Source organism: Bidens hawaiensis, unplaced genomic scaffold (assembly GCF_021521415.1).
Source record: "Bidens hawaiensis isolate Kalapana, Puna unplaced genomic scaffold, B.hawaiensis_p1.1 tig00025723_1, whole genome shotgun sequence".
Taxonomy (NCBI): Eukaryota; Viridiplantae; Streptophyta; class Magnoliopsida; order Asterales; family Asteraceae; genus Bidens; species Bidens hawaiensis.
In genome coordinates, this window is record NW_027494112.1 from 38,397 (window position 1) to 55,887 (window position 17,491).

Sequence of the window (17,491 nt, forward strand, 5' to 3'; positions counted from 1 at the left end):
CCGGGAATGATGCCAGGAGCAGCACCACTCGTGAACGTTTCGCTGAACTGTGGCTGAGGAGGGGTAAATTCGTGATGGGACGTATCCCGTGCTATGAGATGCTGGAACATATAAACTAGCGCGAGCGTTTTGATGCATTGCTTACAGCACTATAGAGGCGCCTTCTCTTTATTCGTCGGCCCGTCTTTCTCGAGCTTACTTTGAGTTCTTGTCTTCCTTCTTTATGGACCCCCTGATTATGGATCCTCATGACAGTAATATTGGGTCCGGTTTTTGTTGGGGGAAGTAGTTTACGTGGTCGCTCGCCACCCTGGCTAGCACCATGGGTTTTTATACCGATGAGGAGATTGAGATTGATATGTTTGACGGGTTGAGGGATTTCCCGGGTACGGAGGAGAGGCACGCCTTTTGGATGCAGGTTACTGGAGAACCGCATGACGGCCGTTCGTCAAAGGCCACACTACTTTTAGACCCCCTACATCGCCTATTGCATCATTGTGTTCTTTATTGCATTGGGGCCCGCGGTGATAGTGTGGGCAATGTCGTCACTCGGGATCTTTTTCACTTATATTGCATTATTGACGGGCACGATTGTAATCTTGGGTTTAGTGTGGCCGAATGTTTCAGTCGAGCGGGTGGGTGGGTCCACTTCTGTTAGTTCCATTTGTGCTGGGATGCTCATCACTGAGCTCACCCATCGACTAGGAGTTATGGACTTACCGGTTGCTCGAAATTTGACGATGATGGGCAAGGGGATTCTCATGGATATGTCCCGACTCCGGGCAATGAGGATTGTGAGGGCAGTAGGGAACCGGACCAGATTGGTTGACAGGCAGGGTCGCATTTGGGACCCGCTACCCCCTGCTGATGACGATGACATGAATGGTCAGGAGGAGCCACATCCAGGTCCGATACCGCTGGACTATGAACATCTATGGCAGAGGTTTGACCAGTTTAGCCTCAACCAGGAGCAGTTCCAGCTTGCTGAGCAGATCTGGGCCGAGCAGATCGATCAGCGGGGCCTGATCGACTATACCGCCGATTACACACGCCGAGGCTTCAAGTGGTTGTACGCATACGGTCAGGCCCACGCTACACAGCGGTTTAACGGTTACCGATGCACCTTCATGGTCCTACGGTGCTTCATCGAGTCACCCTTCGAGCATGCAGCCGTCCCCCTTTGACGTGCAGTTCTCCCCGCCTGGTCCTTCCTCTAGCCCGTTCTTCGACCACTCTCCGAGCCCTCTACTGCAGCCTGGCCAGTTCACCATGCCTGCTGATCCGTATGGTGCTTCCCTGTTCGCGAACCAGTACCCGGAGCCTACTGGCTCATTATTCGATGACATGAATGATGATTAGCAGTTTCTTTTTATTTGTGTTTTCTAGACTTTGGTAGTTCTCATTGTATTTTGTAGACTTTTCTTTTCTCTTTCGGGTTTATGATGAATGCTATCTTTGGATGTGTTTTGGATTGTATTTTGCATTCTATTGTCTTGCTATGGTTTTGTCTTGTCTTGCTTTGTCATTGCAGGTGGTCCTATTGCACAATTGGCGTTGCCAGAGTTTCACTTGGATCTAATCGGGTCTCTAGTCTGGCAGTTTTGCATTTTTCTTGGGTGTTTTCTGTTCTCTCTTTTGCACTTACTTTTATAGTTTTTTGTTGTGCAACGAGGGCGTTGCACAATTCAAGTGTGGGGAGGGAATTTTGTGAACTTTGTTTGTCCAAACTTAAAATTTTTTACAAAACTCCTACGAAAATTTTTGTAGCAAATAATAACCACTAAGCAATTTTAATTCAACTTTAAATGGTTTGTCAAAGCATAAATCTTTAAGACATTCAAGCCGAAAATCTTTAAAATGACATACCTTTAAGCATGACAAGCAAGACTCACATTCTTACCTTGTAAAAGTTACCCAATCCGCCCGTTTCGGTGAGTTTGCCTCGTCAGTTATTTTTGCTCATGTTTTTGCGGGCAATTGAGTGAGCCGGGTGATTATTGTAAGGTAGAACTTGTTTTTGGGATTGCATTTTAAAACCATATACATATACATGACATAAACCATTGAGGAATTTAGGATAAACCTTTTGTCTAGCCATTTTTCCACTTATATTTTTCCTTACACACATTATCCGCTTAGTAGCCCATGTTTAACCTTTTCCCATGTTTTTTCTATTTCACCCTATTTTTATCGCCACTTAGCCATATAGCCTTTTATGTTTTCACCCATTTTTGGTTAGAAATCCGGTTCGGCTAAGTTAGTTAGTTTACTTTTGTATTTCTTTCATACTGTATTTTGTTCACTTGGGAAAGCACAATGCTATCTTCCAAGTTTGTATGTAAAGTTTTTAGGTGTTAAAAAAAAATACCCTTATAAGAAAAGAAGAGAAATTTATGAAGTTAGTTCATCATATTTTATGTGAAACTTGATTTCAAAGAGCAATTTTTGGTTTGTTAGCTCTTGTCCCGTTTAAACCATTTGGTTTAGTTAATTAGTTTTTTTTTGTAGCTAACTTAGTTCCGGATTTTTTAGCCGTTTAGCCACTTTTCCCAAAAGTTCCTCACCCTAACCCTAAGCCAAGTTACAATCCTCAAGTACTCATGTTTTATGCCATGTATGTGTCGGTTTGATTTGACCCTTAAACAAGCCTATGCCTTGCTTAGTCATCGTCTTGACATCGAGTGTTCTCAACATGCACTATTACACGCATGATCACTAAATATAGCCAAGTGTATGAGTGAACATTGTGAGGTTTGCAAGGTGGGAATGTGATGAAAAATTTATAATGTTCTCTAGATTATGTCTTCATTCTTATTACGTTTGTTTGGATTTATATACAATGTTTACTTGATTTATTAAAGAATTGAATGATTATTGCTTGCGGGTTATTATTGCTATTGTGGAGTTTGTTTTATTTGCTTGAGGACAAGCAAAGTTCAAGTGTGGGGATGTTTGATGTAACACAAAGTGTACATCTTTTTGCATCAAATTAACCTCATATTTATACCGAAGTCCATGCAAATTCATTGTTTTAGGTACTTATTTGAGTTATTTGTGAATTTGCAGGTCCGGGCGCCCGCCCGGCAAAGAAAACACGAAAAGATGGCGTTTCAGAGGAAAAAATAGCATTCTGCCAAACCTGCACGACCGTGCATGCCCGTGCGGACGCCTGTGCAAGACCACAAATGAATGTGCGTGACCGTGCCAGAACAGAGAAATCTGACATTTCGGTCAGACTAAAGCAGGGAGTTGACTTTCCACTTATATGCACGACCGTTCATGCCCGTGCATGGGCCCGTACCAGACGTCCAGAAAGCATAAATACACCTCCATTTCAAGTGTGGAGCCTTAGAGGAATTCTCTGAAATTGCTGGAAGTTTGTTGTGTGTTTGTTAGAGAGAATTCAAGGCTTCCATCTTGTATGATCATCCTTTCAAGTAGCAATCATTATTCATCTTAGTTTGCAATCTTTTATTCTTGACAATGTTTTGTAAGATTACTTTGATTTTGGTTGTTGTGTTAAGCCTTATGGGCTAAATACTCTTGTTACTTAGATTATGTTGAATCTTTTGCTTATGTAATATTTATCTATGCATGATTTTGGCAAGTTGGTGTTCTTCAAGTTTATGACATGTTCTTGGATACAGTTTAATGGTTGAATTCTTGTTTTAATTCCTAATCTTGTTAGTTTGATAGATGCTTAGCCATAATATGTTGGAAAACTATGTGTTGAGTATTTGTTTATGAACTTAGTTGTGTATGCATACTTTGTTTATATCACTAAGTTAGGAATGACTAGTGGAAATTAACTTAGTTATGAATTTTAACAAGTATAAAACCTATCACTTGATATTGGAAAATTGTATGGTGATAATATGATTCTTTGAGTTAGTAGATGTTTGCTAGAGATTAAGGCCATGATCCTTAGTTTATATTTTGCTAATTTGAGAGACTCATGTGTTTAACTAGTGTTCTTGAACTTGTCTATTTTACATGATTTTAGGTGGTTAGTTTGTTGTTTTCATGCTAGCTTTCCTATAATTGTGAGATTAGGTAGTTTTGACAAACTTACTAATCTATGGTTAATAACTTGTTGAATACCCATCATGATGTTTTGTTGTTAGTATTAGGTTGCCTTGATTGGAATTTGACATTGATGCTTAATACATGATGTTTTCCATTATCATTGTCATTTTGTCACTAAGTTTAGGTGGATGCATAGTCTAAGTAGCTTTGTTTGGATTGATTGTTAGTTGTATTTTATTTGTTTTACCATTGTTGTATGCTAGTTTAGTTATTTGAACAAATTAGTTAGGTTTGGTGAAATTAATTACAAAGATTTAGTATCAAAAGTTAGCTGTGTCCATGGATTGACACTCGGTTCTTACCGATACTTTGCTACAAACGATAGGTACACTTGCCTTTCGTGTGTGGTTTGGTCGTTGGTGAAAACCATTTTTAAAACCCGATTTGTGTGAAGGTTTTACTCAAATTTTATATATATATTCGCACATGTCAGCCATCGAAGCCAAGTATTTAGAAGAAAGCTACTATTGTTGATCCCAAGAAGGTTGCTAACATTGTCAAGAAAACAAATGTTCCAGCTAGAGGTTTGAAGAAAGTTAGGAAGGCCAGAAGATCCTAGTAAGAAGCCTATTTGTGCTCAAGCTGTTATTAGTCCTGTTGAGTATGTTAAGGAGCTTTTTGTTGAAAAGAAGACGTAAGAGAATGGAAAAGGTATTGCTTCTCAAGGTGTTAATATTGAAGGTGGTGTATCTGATGAGGCAACTTCCATCTATGCACCTCTATGGATGGTTCACAACTGTGATACATTGTAGAAAGTTCATGTCTGTCAAGACCTTTTTCTTCACTGTATATGTCCTATTGAGAAAGAAATTGTTAAAGGGGGATGATGGTGAGATTATAAAGAAGATTATTCAAGGTTTGGCATGTTTGACAAATTTTGTACCTGAAGGTTTGGGTCATTGGAGCTATGCTACTAGGAAAATCAGAGAGCTACAAATGAGAAGGCAAAGCTTGAGGGTGCCTTAGGTGAGACAAGTAAGAAGATTGAAACCTTAACTTATCATGGGAAGTGTTTAGTTCATGAGCTTGTTGTTGCCGGCGCTTTTATTGAAGATGAACAAAATAAGATGGAAGCATACAACAAGGAACTTTATGAGCAATGACACAAGGTCAGTCAAGAAAGGAATTCACTTGTTGAGGAAAGAAGGATTGCTAAGGTCAGAAGAAAAAGTTGATGGATGACTGCAAGAAGCTGGAGGATGAGAAGCTAAAGCTTACCGACGAGAAGCTTGTTTCTATGGCAACTATTTCTGCTCATCAACATCAAGTTGATGAGCTTCCTTCTGAGAAGCATTTTCTGTTTGAATGGGGCTTTCCTTGTGTTTTTTCCTCTCTCCTCCACAGCGGTGAGTTTAATTCCCTCCTTGGTGAAGCTTATACTAGAGCCATTGCTCGTGGTTGACGTCATGGATCATCAACTGGATTCGAAGCTGGTAGGGCCGGTCATTCCCTTGAGGAGGTTCTAGCCTACATGCCTCATGCTGCTGTTAAAGTAATGGAACTAATGAGCTTTCCCTACCATAAAGTTTTCGCTCGATGCTATAATCAACCCTTGTCGGTTTTTCAGAGTATCGAGCCGGAAGGTCTTAAGAAAGAATTTACTCAACAAGTTATTAAAGCCATGGTAAACAAGGTTGTTGAGAAGGTTGCCCAAGATAGGGATGGCCAAGGGGATGTGGCTGACGATGGTAAGGCTGATACCAAAGCACCTACCACTGAAACTCCAGCCAACCAACCTTCTGATGATGTTGATGGGAAATTGAGGTTAGTCTTTCCCTTACTACTGACGTCGAGCCGACTCTTTTCCCATCAAGAGAGGTAAATAATACTCCCTCTCCTGCCACTACAAAAGCTTCCCCCGAGAACCTTGATGCTGATGTTGACATGCTGTATGGGGCTCTTGAATTCAAGATTGCTAGAGCTTCTAGGAAAGGAGGTTCTACTGTTGGTGATGAGTAGCTTGTTGTTTATTTTAGGCTTCCTGTGTGAAGCTTTTTATTATTTTGTGTAAGCCTTTGTTGGCATAAACAATTTACCTTTTATATTGTGAATTATGGTAGCATCCCTTAGAGTGATTTTGTTAATGTTTTATCAATTTTGTAGCTGTTTAATTCTTGTTTGTGTTCGTATGTTTGTTTGTCATTTTTCAATGCCTTTGAAACTTTGTTAAGGATTGATGCTGCACACCCCCTTCCTTAACTTAGTAACTAAGAACCAATGCAAAGCATATCCCATCTGTTATCAGTCCACAAAATTTATTAACTTGTTTGTGGTATATTGTTACATAAGTCCTTATCCTTCTATGCTTATCGATCTTCTAAGCTTCTAGCTTCTTGTAGTTATGGAGCAAGTTGGTGAGAGATGCTCAATCTCGTTACATGAAGATAGTTTTTTTATGTACTCCTAGTCGTATTGTTTTAGGGACTCAACATTTACACAGGAAGATATAGTGTCTTGTTACCTGTTGAGCGATATGGCCTAGGAGCTCAATCCTGTACATGAGTAGGTACTACGCCAGACCTCATGGAGCCTAATTTGGAGGGCTCACTCGTAGATAGGATAATAAACAAGTTTTTACTCAAAATATAGTATCATTCATTGATTTTTCAACTTACAACAAACTCGAATAACAACTACATTGACTCTAGAATGAAGACCTAGACTAGGAATCGTTTAAGGTGCTTATCACTCCAATGACGAGGCACCTTCTTTTCCTCTAGGTTGTTGAGTTTATAAGATCCATCATGTGGGCTTCTCTTATGATGTAGGGACCTTCCCATTTAGGTCCCAGCTTGCCGATGTCTGACTGTTTACTAGCCTTGTTGTTCCTGAGGACTAAGTCTCCGGGTTTGAATAATTCTTTTCTCACTCTTGTGTTCTAGAAGGCTTCCAGCTTCTTGAATATTAGCTTGATCATGGGCTTTTTCTAGGATATCGAGGTTAAGCAAAACTTCAGAGTTATTGGCTTCTTGGTTGACGTTTCTTACCCTTCTCGTGTTTACCCCTATTCCAGTAGGGATAACAGCTTCTGAGACAAAGACTAAACTATAGGGTGTTTTACCATGGCTCGTCTTCTCTTGTTCGAATATCCTAAAGCACACTTGGAAGTTCTTCTATCCAATTTCTGCCATGTCTCCCTAATCTCGCCTTGATGCCTTTTACAATTCTTCGGTTCATCCGCTCGACTTGGCCATTAGATTGAGGATATGAAACTGAGCTAAACACTTGTTTGATCTCTAGCTCCTTGCACCACTAGCTGAATGGCATATCAGCAAACTTCTTCCCGTTATCAGTCACTATTTCACCTGACATCCCATATAATTAAATTATACTTTCCCACACAAAGTTCATTACCTGCCTCCCAGTGATGAAGACTAGGGGTTTGACTTCTAGACATTTAGTGAAATAATCCACAGCTACCAACAGGAAATTCGCCTTCCCTGCTGCCTTGGGGAAGGGACCAACAATGTGCATCCCCCATTTGTAGAAGGGCCAGGTGGAAATGATAGGGACAATGTCATGTTTTGGACTAGTTTTACAAGAGCATGTAGCTGAAAAACTTCACATTTATGTACCACCTCAGCAGACGCCTTGTGCATCATTGGCCAGTAGTCTCTTAGGTTCATTAGTCTAGTTACTACTAACCTTGGACCATAGTGTGTTCCACAAATGCCTTTATGTACCTCCCTGACAAGATAGTTGCTTTGATCGGGCACACACATGGTAGAAAAAGGCTTAAGTACCCTTCTTGTATAGGACACCATATTCTAAGACGTACTACTTGGCTTTGATATTTAATCTCATGGCCTCTCCTTCGTCAGCTTGAAGCTTACCATCTTTGAGGAACTCTAGAATAAGAGTCATCCAAGTGATTCCTCCTCTTCGATGATGTCTTGTACTTCGAGTTCCTCAATGGATTAGCTTTTAACACTTCAACAAGGAGCTTCATCGTCAGGTGTGCGAAGGTCAGGGAGGCCAATTTGCCAAGGGCGTCAGCTTGCTTTTTTCGAATTCTGGAAACTTGGGTTAGGGAGCAGCTTTTAAATTCTTTCATAAGCTCCTTGATCTTCTACGTGTACTTCAAACTTGAAGGTTCCTTTGCCATGAACTCATTATTTTCCTGATTTTCCACTAATATTGAGTCTACAAAGACACTTAGTTCCGGGATATTCACGCTTTTTGCTAAGCGAAGCCCTGCAATCAATGCCACATATTCTACCTCTTTATTAGTACAAGGAAACTCTAGTCATAGTGCATAAGTATATTCGGTTCCTTGGAGGTCTGTAATGATTAGACGGGCACCGGAAACCTTCTATACTTGAAGCTCCATCAGTGTAGAATGTCCATTTTCCTAGGGGTATAAGCAGGTTTAACTATTTCCCGCTCGTTCACCTCCATTGGCTCTTCTGGTTTTTCAACTAGAAAATCGGCCAAGATTTGGCCCTTGATTGCTTTTCTAGACTCATATTTTATGTTGTGTTTACCCATGCCAATAACCCATTTAGCTAGCCTTCCTGCGATTTCCAGGCTTTCCAGTATAGACCTTATTGGTTTATCACTGACAACTTTCATTTGGTGAGCTTGGAAGTACCTTCTTAGCCTTTTAGGTGAGTGAACAAGCGCGTGGATCGGCTTCTCAATGGGCGTGTAATGAAGCTTAGCTTCCTTTAATGCCCCGCTGATGAAGTACACCAGAACTTGGACTTTGCTACGTTCGACAATAAGCACTGAGCTAATAGCTTCCCTTCCTGCAGAGAGATAAAATGCTATTGCTTACCCTACATGAGGAGCTGCTAGAGCAAGCAAGGAAGCTAGATGCTTATTTAGAGCTAGGAAGGCATCATCTGCCTCGCTAGTCCATTGGAAGTCTCTCTTGTCAATGCAATTTTTCAAAGTTTTGAAGAAGGGTAAAGATTTTTCTGCCGATTTTGAAATAAATCGTTTAAGGACAGCAATCTTACCATTGAGGCTTTGGATGTAACACCCTAACTAAAGCGGAAATGCCCTAGTGTGACGTACAGATTTTTCAAAACACATGTGACACTATTAAGTGACAATATTATCATTAATTAATTTACAAGTCAAGTACACAAGTTTGAAACAAGAAATACAAGGAAAATAGATACAACTAAACAGTTTGTCAGTTGGTTTAAATAACCTAAGTCTAGTGTCTTTTCCGTGTGTCATCTTCTACTAATAGTACCTGTAGCATATGGACAAAATAATGTCAACTGTAGGAATAGTTGGTGAGTTCACACAGTTTGATATAAATACATAAAAACCATGCAATTCATGAACAAGTGATAAAAGAGCAAGTAAGGTCCTTTCCAGTTGATACCAATCAACGTACTCGGACAATCGCGCAATTAAGGTCTTTTCCAGTTGGTAACAACCAACGTACTCGGATAATGAGGCCCTTTTCCACTCATAAAAAAGTGGTCCGAAGTGCAAAGGGGAGCGTATGATCATACTTATTGAGGCTACCAAGTGCAAGTAAATTCGAGAAAGTAATCAAGTAACACACAAGTCCATGTAATGAATTATAGTTTGTAAACGAAATTGTAAATACTTGAAGTTTGTAGGATACATATCTACCCCCAAAAGTAATAAAAGCATTAAAAAGGGGGTGTGAGAAACTCATCTCGAAATCGAAGATAAACTTGTAATATAAGCCAAAAACACGAAAACGAAACTGAAGCAACCGAAAGTGCGTTAAAAGACCCGAAACGATTGAACTTCCCAAACTATAATTAAAACAAAAACAAAAAAATCTAACTAACGGGATTTGTAAAAGCTAAACAATTTGGATAAAGGGATTTTGTATTATTTTAATGTATTTTATTAGCATTTTATAATATAATATTATTTTAATATTATAATTTAATGTTAATATAAGAATTATGGTATTTACAAGGTACGGATCAGATTTCGAATAATTCTGTTATTGAATTAATGTTAACGAATTATAAGCTAATGAATTTTAATGCTAACGGATTAAGGTTTACGAATTAAAGTGTAACAACTTAAAATTAACTAATTAGCATTCAATGGATTGGGGGGAGGATCAAGAGAAAACTCATCTTTAGAGAGAACTTAAAAACTTCCCTATATAGGAAGAAGATCAAGAGAAAACTCATCGTTAGAGAGAAAACTTAAAAACTCCTAAAGAATTATTTTTAATTAAAAATAAAAATATATTTTCAAATTTCTGTTTTTGCCATTATTCTTATAGTTTCTTACCCTTTGCTCGAAAAAAATTAAAAAAAAAAATTAAAAAACCCGCTGTAATGCACATACGTATTACTGTGCGATACCATTGTATTACACATGTGTATTACTATGTATTTTTGAGTTTAATAGTGTTTAATTGCGTATATTCAATATTTGTGTATTGTATATGTGTAGTAGTGTTGTTATATGGAAAAAAATAATAATAAAATAAAAGTCGATGTGGTGCACGCTTGCGTTAATGTTGTATTACACATACGTACTAATGTGTATTCAATGTGTGTATTAGTCTTATATTGCATATATACAATAGTGTGTATCAAATATATGCAATAGTGTTGTATTCTATGCAATACAAACACTCTTGGATATATGTAATGCACACTATTACACATGCGCACTTTACCGACGAGGTTACCGACAAGGTTTTTTTTTTAACCAATAACAACATATAAGAATAATGGAAAAAAAAAGAAACTTCAAAAAAAAAAAAATTTTAAGTTAAAAATAGTTTTTAGGAGTTTTTAAGTTTTCTCTGTAAGAGGAGTTTTCACTAGATCCCACCCCCAATGGAATGAATGCTAATGAATTAAAGTTAACGAATTAAAGTTAATGAGTTAAAGTTCACGAAATAAAAGCTAATGAAATAATTTAAAGTAACAGAAATATAAACTAATTGTAATCGATATAACGAAATATATTATTATGAAACTAACTTAACGGTTTTAACAACTATGAAAGTTGGTTTTTAGATGGGAAAGAGAAAATATAATTTATACTTAATTTATAAAAATTGTATTTAGTTTAAAAATAGTTTTATTTGATTTATTATTATTTTTAATAATTTATTTGGTTATTTATATAAAAATTAAAGGCTTAAAAAACATTAAACAAGAGTTGAGTCATGACCCGGGTTCGAACCCGGGTCTCCACACCCACACTGCTATGTTTTGACCAACTGATCTAGCATGATAGTTGTTTAAAAAAGAATAGAAAAAAAATATATAAAAATTATCATAAGATTTTAATCATCTTCATTATCAAAACCCTAGCTTCTAATATGGTAAATGCTTTCTATGTTTGTTGAAATAAATTTAGGGGTTTTGATTGACAGTTAAAAATGACTCAATTGCGTGTAAATATTACCTGATGCCGTTGTTGTTTGATGGACAACGAGACATCGCCAGAAAATGGGTTTTAGATATTGATTATAAGATTACAGGGAGAAGTGTTAGTTTGATTTCGGAGGTTGAGACAAGTAAAGACGAAGGTTGGCATCCCTTTTATAGTGTTAATTGAAATGATTAGTGTTAAATGGTCGTTAATGGATTTTCATAAAATTTCCGGCTGTTTCGGATGATAATATGCACAGATTACACGAGGATTGAATGTTCTAGAGAGTGGCTTAAGTTCGTTATATTAGTGTGAATCCATTACAAAAATTAATTTGGTTGAAAACATGATTTAGGAAGTGTTTGTGGCTCGCCAGATTTTTCTCGCGTCAGCAGAATAGTGCCGGAAAAAGCAGCCGGGAAATCGGGATTTTGAGGGCGGGGGGTGGAGGGTGGCCGGGTAGGGCTATATTAAATTTGTCACACCCCGCCTTGGCGGAATTGCGAGGGGCGACGAGTACGGTTGTCAAAGCATATGATTAATGCAAACATAAACACACAGTTGGATACATAGTTTAAAAATTCTGAGTTTACATCCCAAAATCAAGTTTAAGTATTAAAAAATTTATGAAACGACATTTTTTTTTTCAAGATTTCACTCATATAACCCAGCCCGTTGGGTTATGCAAGTAAAATCCTCCAAAATATGTATCAGAATCTTATGTGCATTCTTTCGTAAGACGTTTTCCACTTGTACGATTATGTCATAGTTACCTTAAAAACATACTTAAAAGTGTCAACACGAGGTTGGTGAGTTCACAGGTTTTGTAGATATAACGTAAAACCTTTTTCCTATCAAAACATTAAAAGTTTATACGTAGCCTTAGTATGAAGTCGTTTTCCTTGAAAACATAATGTAAATGTGACCATAATGAACGAAAACGCATCCTTGAAAACATAATATAAAGGTGGCCATAATGTATAAACGTAATACATATCCTTTAAAACCTAAAGTAGACCCCATGGTCATAAGTGAAAGCGTTTTCCTCATTAAGACCTTTTATTAGTAAATTTATGTTCGTGTTAAGCCCTCTTTAATGAAATCGATGATGATAAGCACGATAACCAAAACAAGTAGCGATGATCCTCCATAGAGTAGCTAAATCTACAAATTAATATGCTGACTCATGAGCCTATAACCAAGCCTAAACCTGTCAATGATTTGCCCAACGGTAAAACACTAGATTACACTACACCCAGACGACCATGCAGATCGTGCAATTAGCGCGACTAACCCTGAGTGGGGAGGTCGGTCCCAATAGTACTATTCGCATAATCCTTGGCTAAGTCCATAGTTAATGGTTATAGTATGTGTGTGATCCAAAACCACCTGAGGGCTACGTTCACTCATGTTCACATAAAGATCGAATGTCTTGTTCTCTAGTTATCGTCTTAATGAGTTCGGGCATGTTAAACAAATACGTTTATCGCAGAGATAGCAAAAATATATTTTCCTTATAAATGATACTCATGAAAATGACATGAAAATGTTTCTTGTGAATTCGATGCATAACATTTTTCATAAAGTTTGTCATAAATAAGATTATCACAAAGTAGTTTGGGAACATATATCATGAAGATTTATAAAAATGTTTATCATAATGTTGATATGAAAACGTTTATCTTGATAGCAAGAGTGAAAAACGTTTGATGAAATATAAGATCTATCGTTTCAAAGATCGAATAATATTATCATAAAGACGGCATAAATATATTTGAAATCTTATAAGCAATAGCAAGTATGTTTCTCCCCCGAGTTTTAGAAACCATTAAAAAAGTAAAGAGGGGCCGTGAAACTCACCTAACCTCCGATGAGTAAGTGATAATGAAAAATCTCGATAGGATCCGTTTGATACGCGTCCTAAGACATGTACGGGCCAATTTAGGTACGACTCAATATATTAATAAGTATGCCGGTTTATGCTACGTGTCCACCCAACTAGTGAGACTTGTGTGTTATACGACTTGATGATGCGTTTTCTTTAATTTTAATAGAATGAAAACAATATTCATAGGAAGAAAATAATATCATTTGCATTGTATAGATTATTCTCTAGTTAAAGATACGATTCTAGCCAAAAATAGATTGTAATTATTTATACAGTTGTTTCTAATGAGAATGGCAGGGATTGTGACTATCTTATATGGTATCATTGAAGGTCCTCTCTGACCAACTAGCCAACGTCGATGCTCCGGTCGATGATAACAAACTGGTTATGCAACTCATTACCAGCCTCAACGAGCAATTTGTAACCTTCGGCACCCTTCTAGCAAACACAAAACCACTACCGTCCTTCTATGAGGCTCGTTCCCAATTACTCTATGAAGCAGATAGAAAAGCCGAATATGCCACGACAGCAGCCGCCGCTGCTGGAACTGCTCTTCATGCCGCCGCCGCCAAAACCAATTCTGCCACCAACAATCCCAACCCTAATAATGAATATCCCGGAGAACGTAGCAGGGACTCTAGCCGTGGTCGTGGCAGATCTCGTGGAAGGGGTCGCGGTGGCCGGAACTCTCAATGGGGTCGTGGAAGAGGTGGACCAGGTTACAACAATGGATATCCAGGGTATCCATTTACATATTATGGATATCCTCTTAACCCACCTACTTGGGCCGGACCCTCAAATTGGCCCACTCAACAACAATGGCCAACCCCTCCTTGTCCATATCCCACTTCTCCAAGGCCCGCAACAAATCAAACGGAGAATGGCATTCTCGGTCCGCGGCCCAATCAAGCTAACCATGCTGCTTATGCACCGACAGATATTGAGCAGGCTCTTTACCCGCCAGAGACCCCATGGTATATGGACAGCGGTGCAACAACCCATATGATCAATAATCCGAGTAACTTCCAATCTTTTTTTAATAATAGCATTTTACATAATATTATCGTTGGTAATGGCACGACTATTCCGGTAATCGGGTATGGCAACCAGACCTTACCCACACCCTTTCCACCTCTAAAATTAAACCATGTACTTTACGCACCAAAACTTATTAAAAACCTTATTTCAGTCCGTCGCCTTGTCACCGATAATTGGATCTCTATAGAATTTGACCCATTTGGTTTTCTTATGAAGGATTACAAGACTCGGATCCCTATCCTTCGGTGCAACAGCAGCGGTGACCTTTATCCACTTTTGCCATCACTCCTTTCTGAGCTAAAACCACCATCTACATTTGCTGCTATCTCACAAGACCTATGGCACCACCGTCTTGGACACCCGGGCTAGAACTTATTAAATTCTCTTAAACGTTCTTGTTCTATTAATTATAAGACATTGCATAAAACTGTTTGTCCTTCTTGTGTATTTGGGAAAAGTACTAGATTGCCTTTTTTGGATTCTTATAATTTTACTTGCTCACCGTTTGATATTGTCCATAATGACCTTTGGACCTCACCCGTCCTAAGCACCGCCGGTCATCGGTACTATATATTATTTTTAGATGAACGCACAAATTTCTTATGGACCTACCCACTTGCGCAGAAATCTCAAGTATATTCAGTTTTTTGCAACTTTTATAAACTTATTGAAACTCAATTCGAGCGTAAAATAAAAACACTACAATGTGATAATGGCACCGAATACGTAAATAACCCCTTTAAACAATTTTGCTCCACCAATGTATGCTTTTTCGGCTTTCATGCCCGCATACGTCATCCCAAAATGGTAAGGCGGAACGAAAGATTCGCTCGATCAACAACATAATCCGCACACTTTTAGCCCATGCTTCCCTCCCACCACATTATTGGCACCACGCCCTTGACATGGCCACCTATCTCCTTAATATACTACCTAGCAAAGTCCTAAAATTCTCTAATCCCACTCACCTTCTCTACAATCGATCTCCACTTTGTGACCACCTTCGAGTCTTTGGTTGCCTATGTTACCCATTAATTCCATCCACCACCATTCATAAACTTGACAAACGATCCACTCCATATGTATTCCTTGGATACCCTTCCAATCATCGAGGGTATAAATGTCTTAATCTTTAAACCAATCAACTTATTATTTCACGTCATGTGGTTTTTGATGAAACAATTTTCCCTTTTGCCAATAAACAAAAACCCTCACCCCCATATGAATTTCTCTCAACACCTCCACATCCTCTCCTGTGGTCTCACATTGACCCATCCCCTCACCCCAACCATCAAACACAATCACAATCGGTCCACACACCTACACCCATTACACCACCCACGGCCCACTCAACAACTCAAAACTCATCATCCACTAATGCTCACATAGAACCACATGCTTCAGCCCAACCTACCATTTCCACATCACAAACCACTCAAACTTCCACCTACTCCACCACTCCTAATTCCCTTGAATCTGTCAGACCCCAACACTCTACCACCTCGCCAATACCTACCTCACCCATTCCCCTAACTGAAAATTCCACGCCTACTGCAACAACTACTCTTTCACCATCTTCAGCACCTACATCTAATCCCACCCCAACCCCACCACCCCCACGTACCATGCGTACCCGTGCTATGGATGGAATTTCCAAACCGAAACGAATTTTCAACCTCCACTCCTCAACCACCATACCCATCCCTAAAAACCCAATCCACGCCCTATCCATACCGGAATGGTCGAAAGCTATGACTAATGAGTTTAATGCTCTTATTAAAAAAGAGACTTGGGAATTGGTTCCAAGACAACCGCATATGAATATTATACGTAGTATGTGGCTATTTAAACATAAATTACATTCGGATGGTAGTTTGGAACGGTACAAAGCAAGATTAGTGCGGACGGTTACAACAGGTGGGCGTGGACTGTGGTGAAACGTTCAGCCCTGTGGTTAAACCTGCTACGATCAGAACAATCTTATCTATTGCGCTTTCTAAATCATGGTCGGTTCACCAGTTGGACGTTACTAACGCGTTTTTGCATGGAAAGTTTAATGAAACCGTATATATGTATCAACCCGTTGGGTTTCGTGACAAACGGTTCTCAAATCACGTGTGCTCTCTTAAAAAGTTTCTTTATGGCCTTAAGCAAGCACCACGGGCATGGTACCAAAGGTTCACTGATTATGTTCTTACTTTGAGGTTCCAACAAAGTCGGTGCGATACATCGTTGTTCATTTTTCATCGAGGTACTCAGACTGCGTATATGTTACTTTATGTTGACGACATTTTGCTAATCACTTCTACAAATGAACTTCGACGATGTCTAATGAAATGTCTTGCCACCGAATTCGCCATGAAAGACCTTGGGCAATTAAGTTACTTCTTGGGGGTATCTATCCAACGAACAGGTGATTGAATGTTTTTATCTCAAAAGGTTTATGCCAAAGATATAATAAAAAGGGCTGGTATGAAGTCATGCTAAGTTAAGCGCCACATCCGGGAAACCTCTTGATAACCTGACGCTATATCGTAGTTTGGCGGGGGCCCTACAATACTTGACGTTTACCTGACCCGACATAACATATTCGGTACAACAGGTTTGCATGCATATGCATGCACCTCGAACAGACCATTGGGACGCTTTGAAAAGGATTCTTCGCTACCTCCAAGGTACCAGTGACTACGGTCTTACCCTCGGTCCGTCTCCCACCCCCTCTCTTCTCGCTTATACAGACGCTGATTGGGCAGGCTGTCCGGACACCTGACGCTCGACCTCGGGTTATTGTGTATACTTCGGTAATAATCTCATCTCTTGGTCTTCCAAGCGGCAAACCACTATCTCACGTTCGAGTGCTGAGGCTGAATACCGCGGTGTGGCAAACGTTGTGGCAGAAATTTGTTGGCTACGCAACCTTCTTCTAGAACTACAACACCCTCTCTCACGTGCTACCCTTGTATAATGTGATAACGTGAGTGCGATTTACTTATCTGGGAACCTCGTTCAGCACCAACGCACTAAACATATTGAGCTTGACATACACTTTGTACGGGAACAGGTTCAACGGGGTCGCGTTCGGGTTCTCCACGTTCCATCTCGATACCAAGTCGCCGATGTCTTTACCAAAGGCTTACC

The 17,491-nt window shown here is 39.2% G+C and overlaps 1 protein-coding gene across 1 annotated transcript; it reads left to right on the forward strand.

Moving 5' to 3' along the window:
* The first annotated feature begins 13,630 nt into the window (after window positions 1-13,630).
* LOC143572094 (uncharacterized) lies at window positions 13,631-14,722 on the forward strand. Its single transcript, XM_077057346.1, has one exon. The coding sequence runs from the start codon at window positions 13,631-13,633 to the stop codon at window positions 14,720-14,722; it is 1,092 nt and encodes a 363-aa protein (XP_076913461.1).
* The last annotated feature ends 2,769 nt before the right edge of the window (window positions 14,723-17,491 follow it).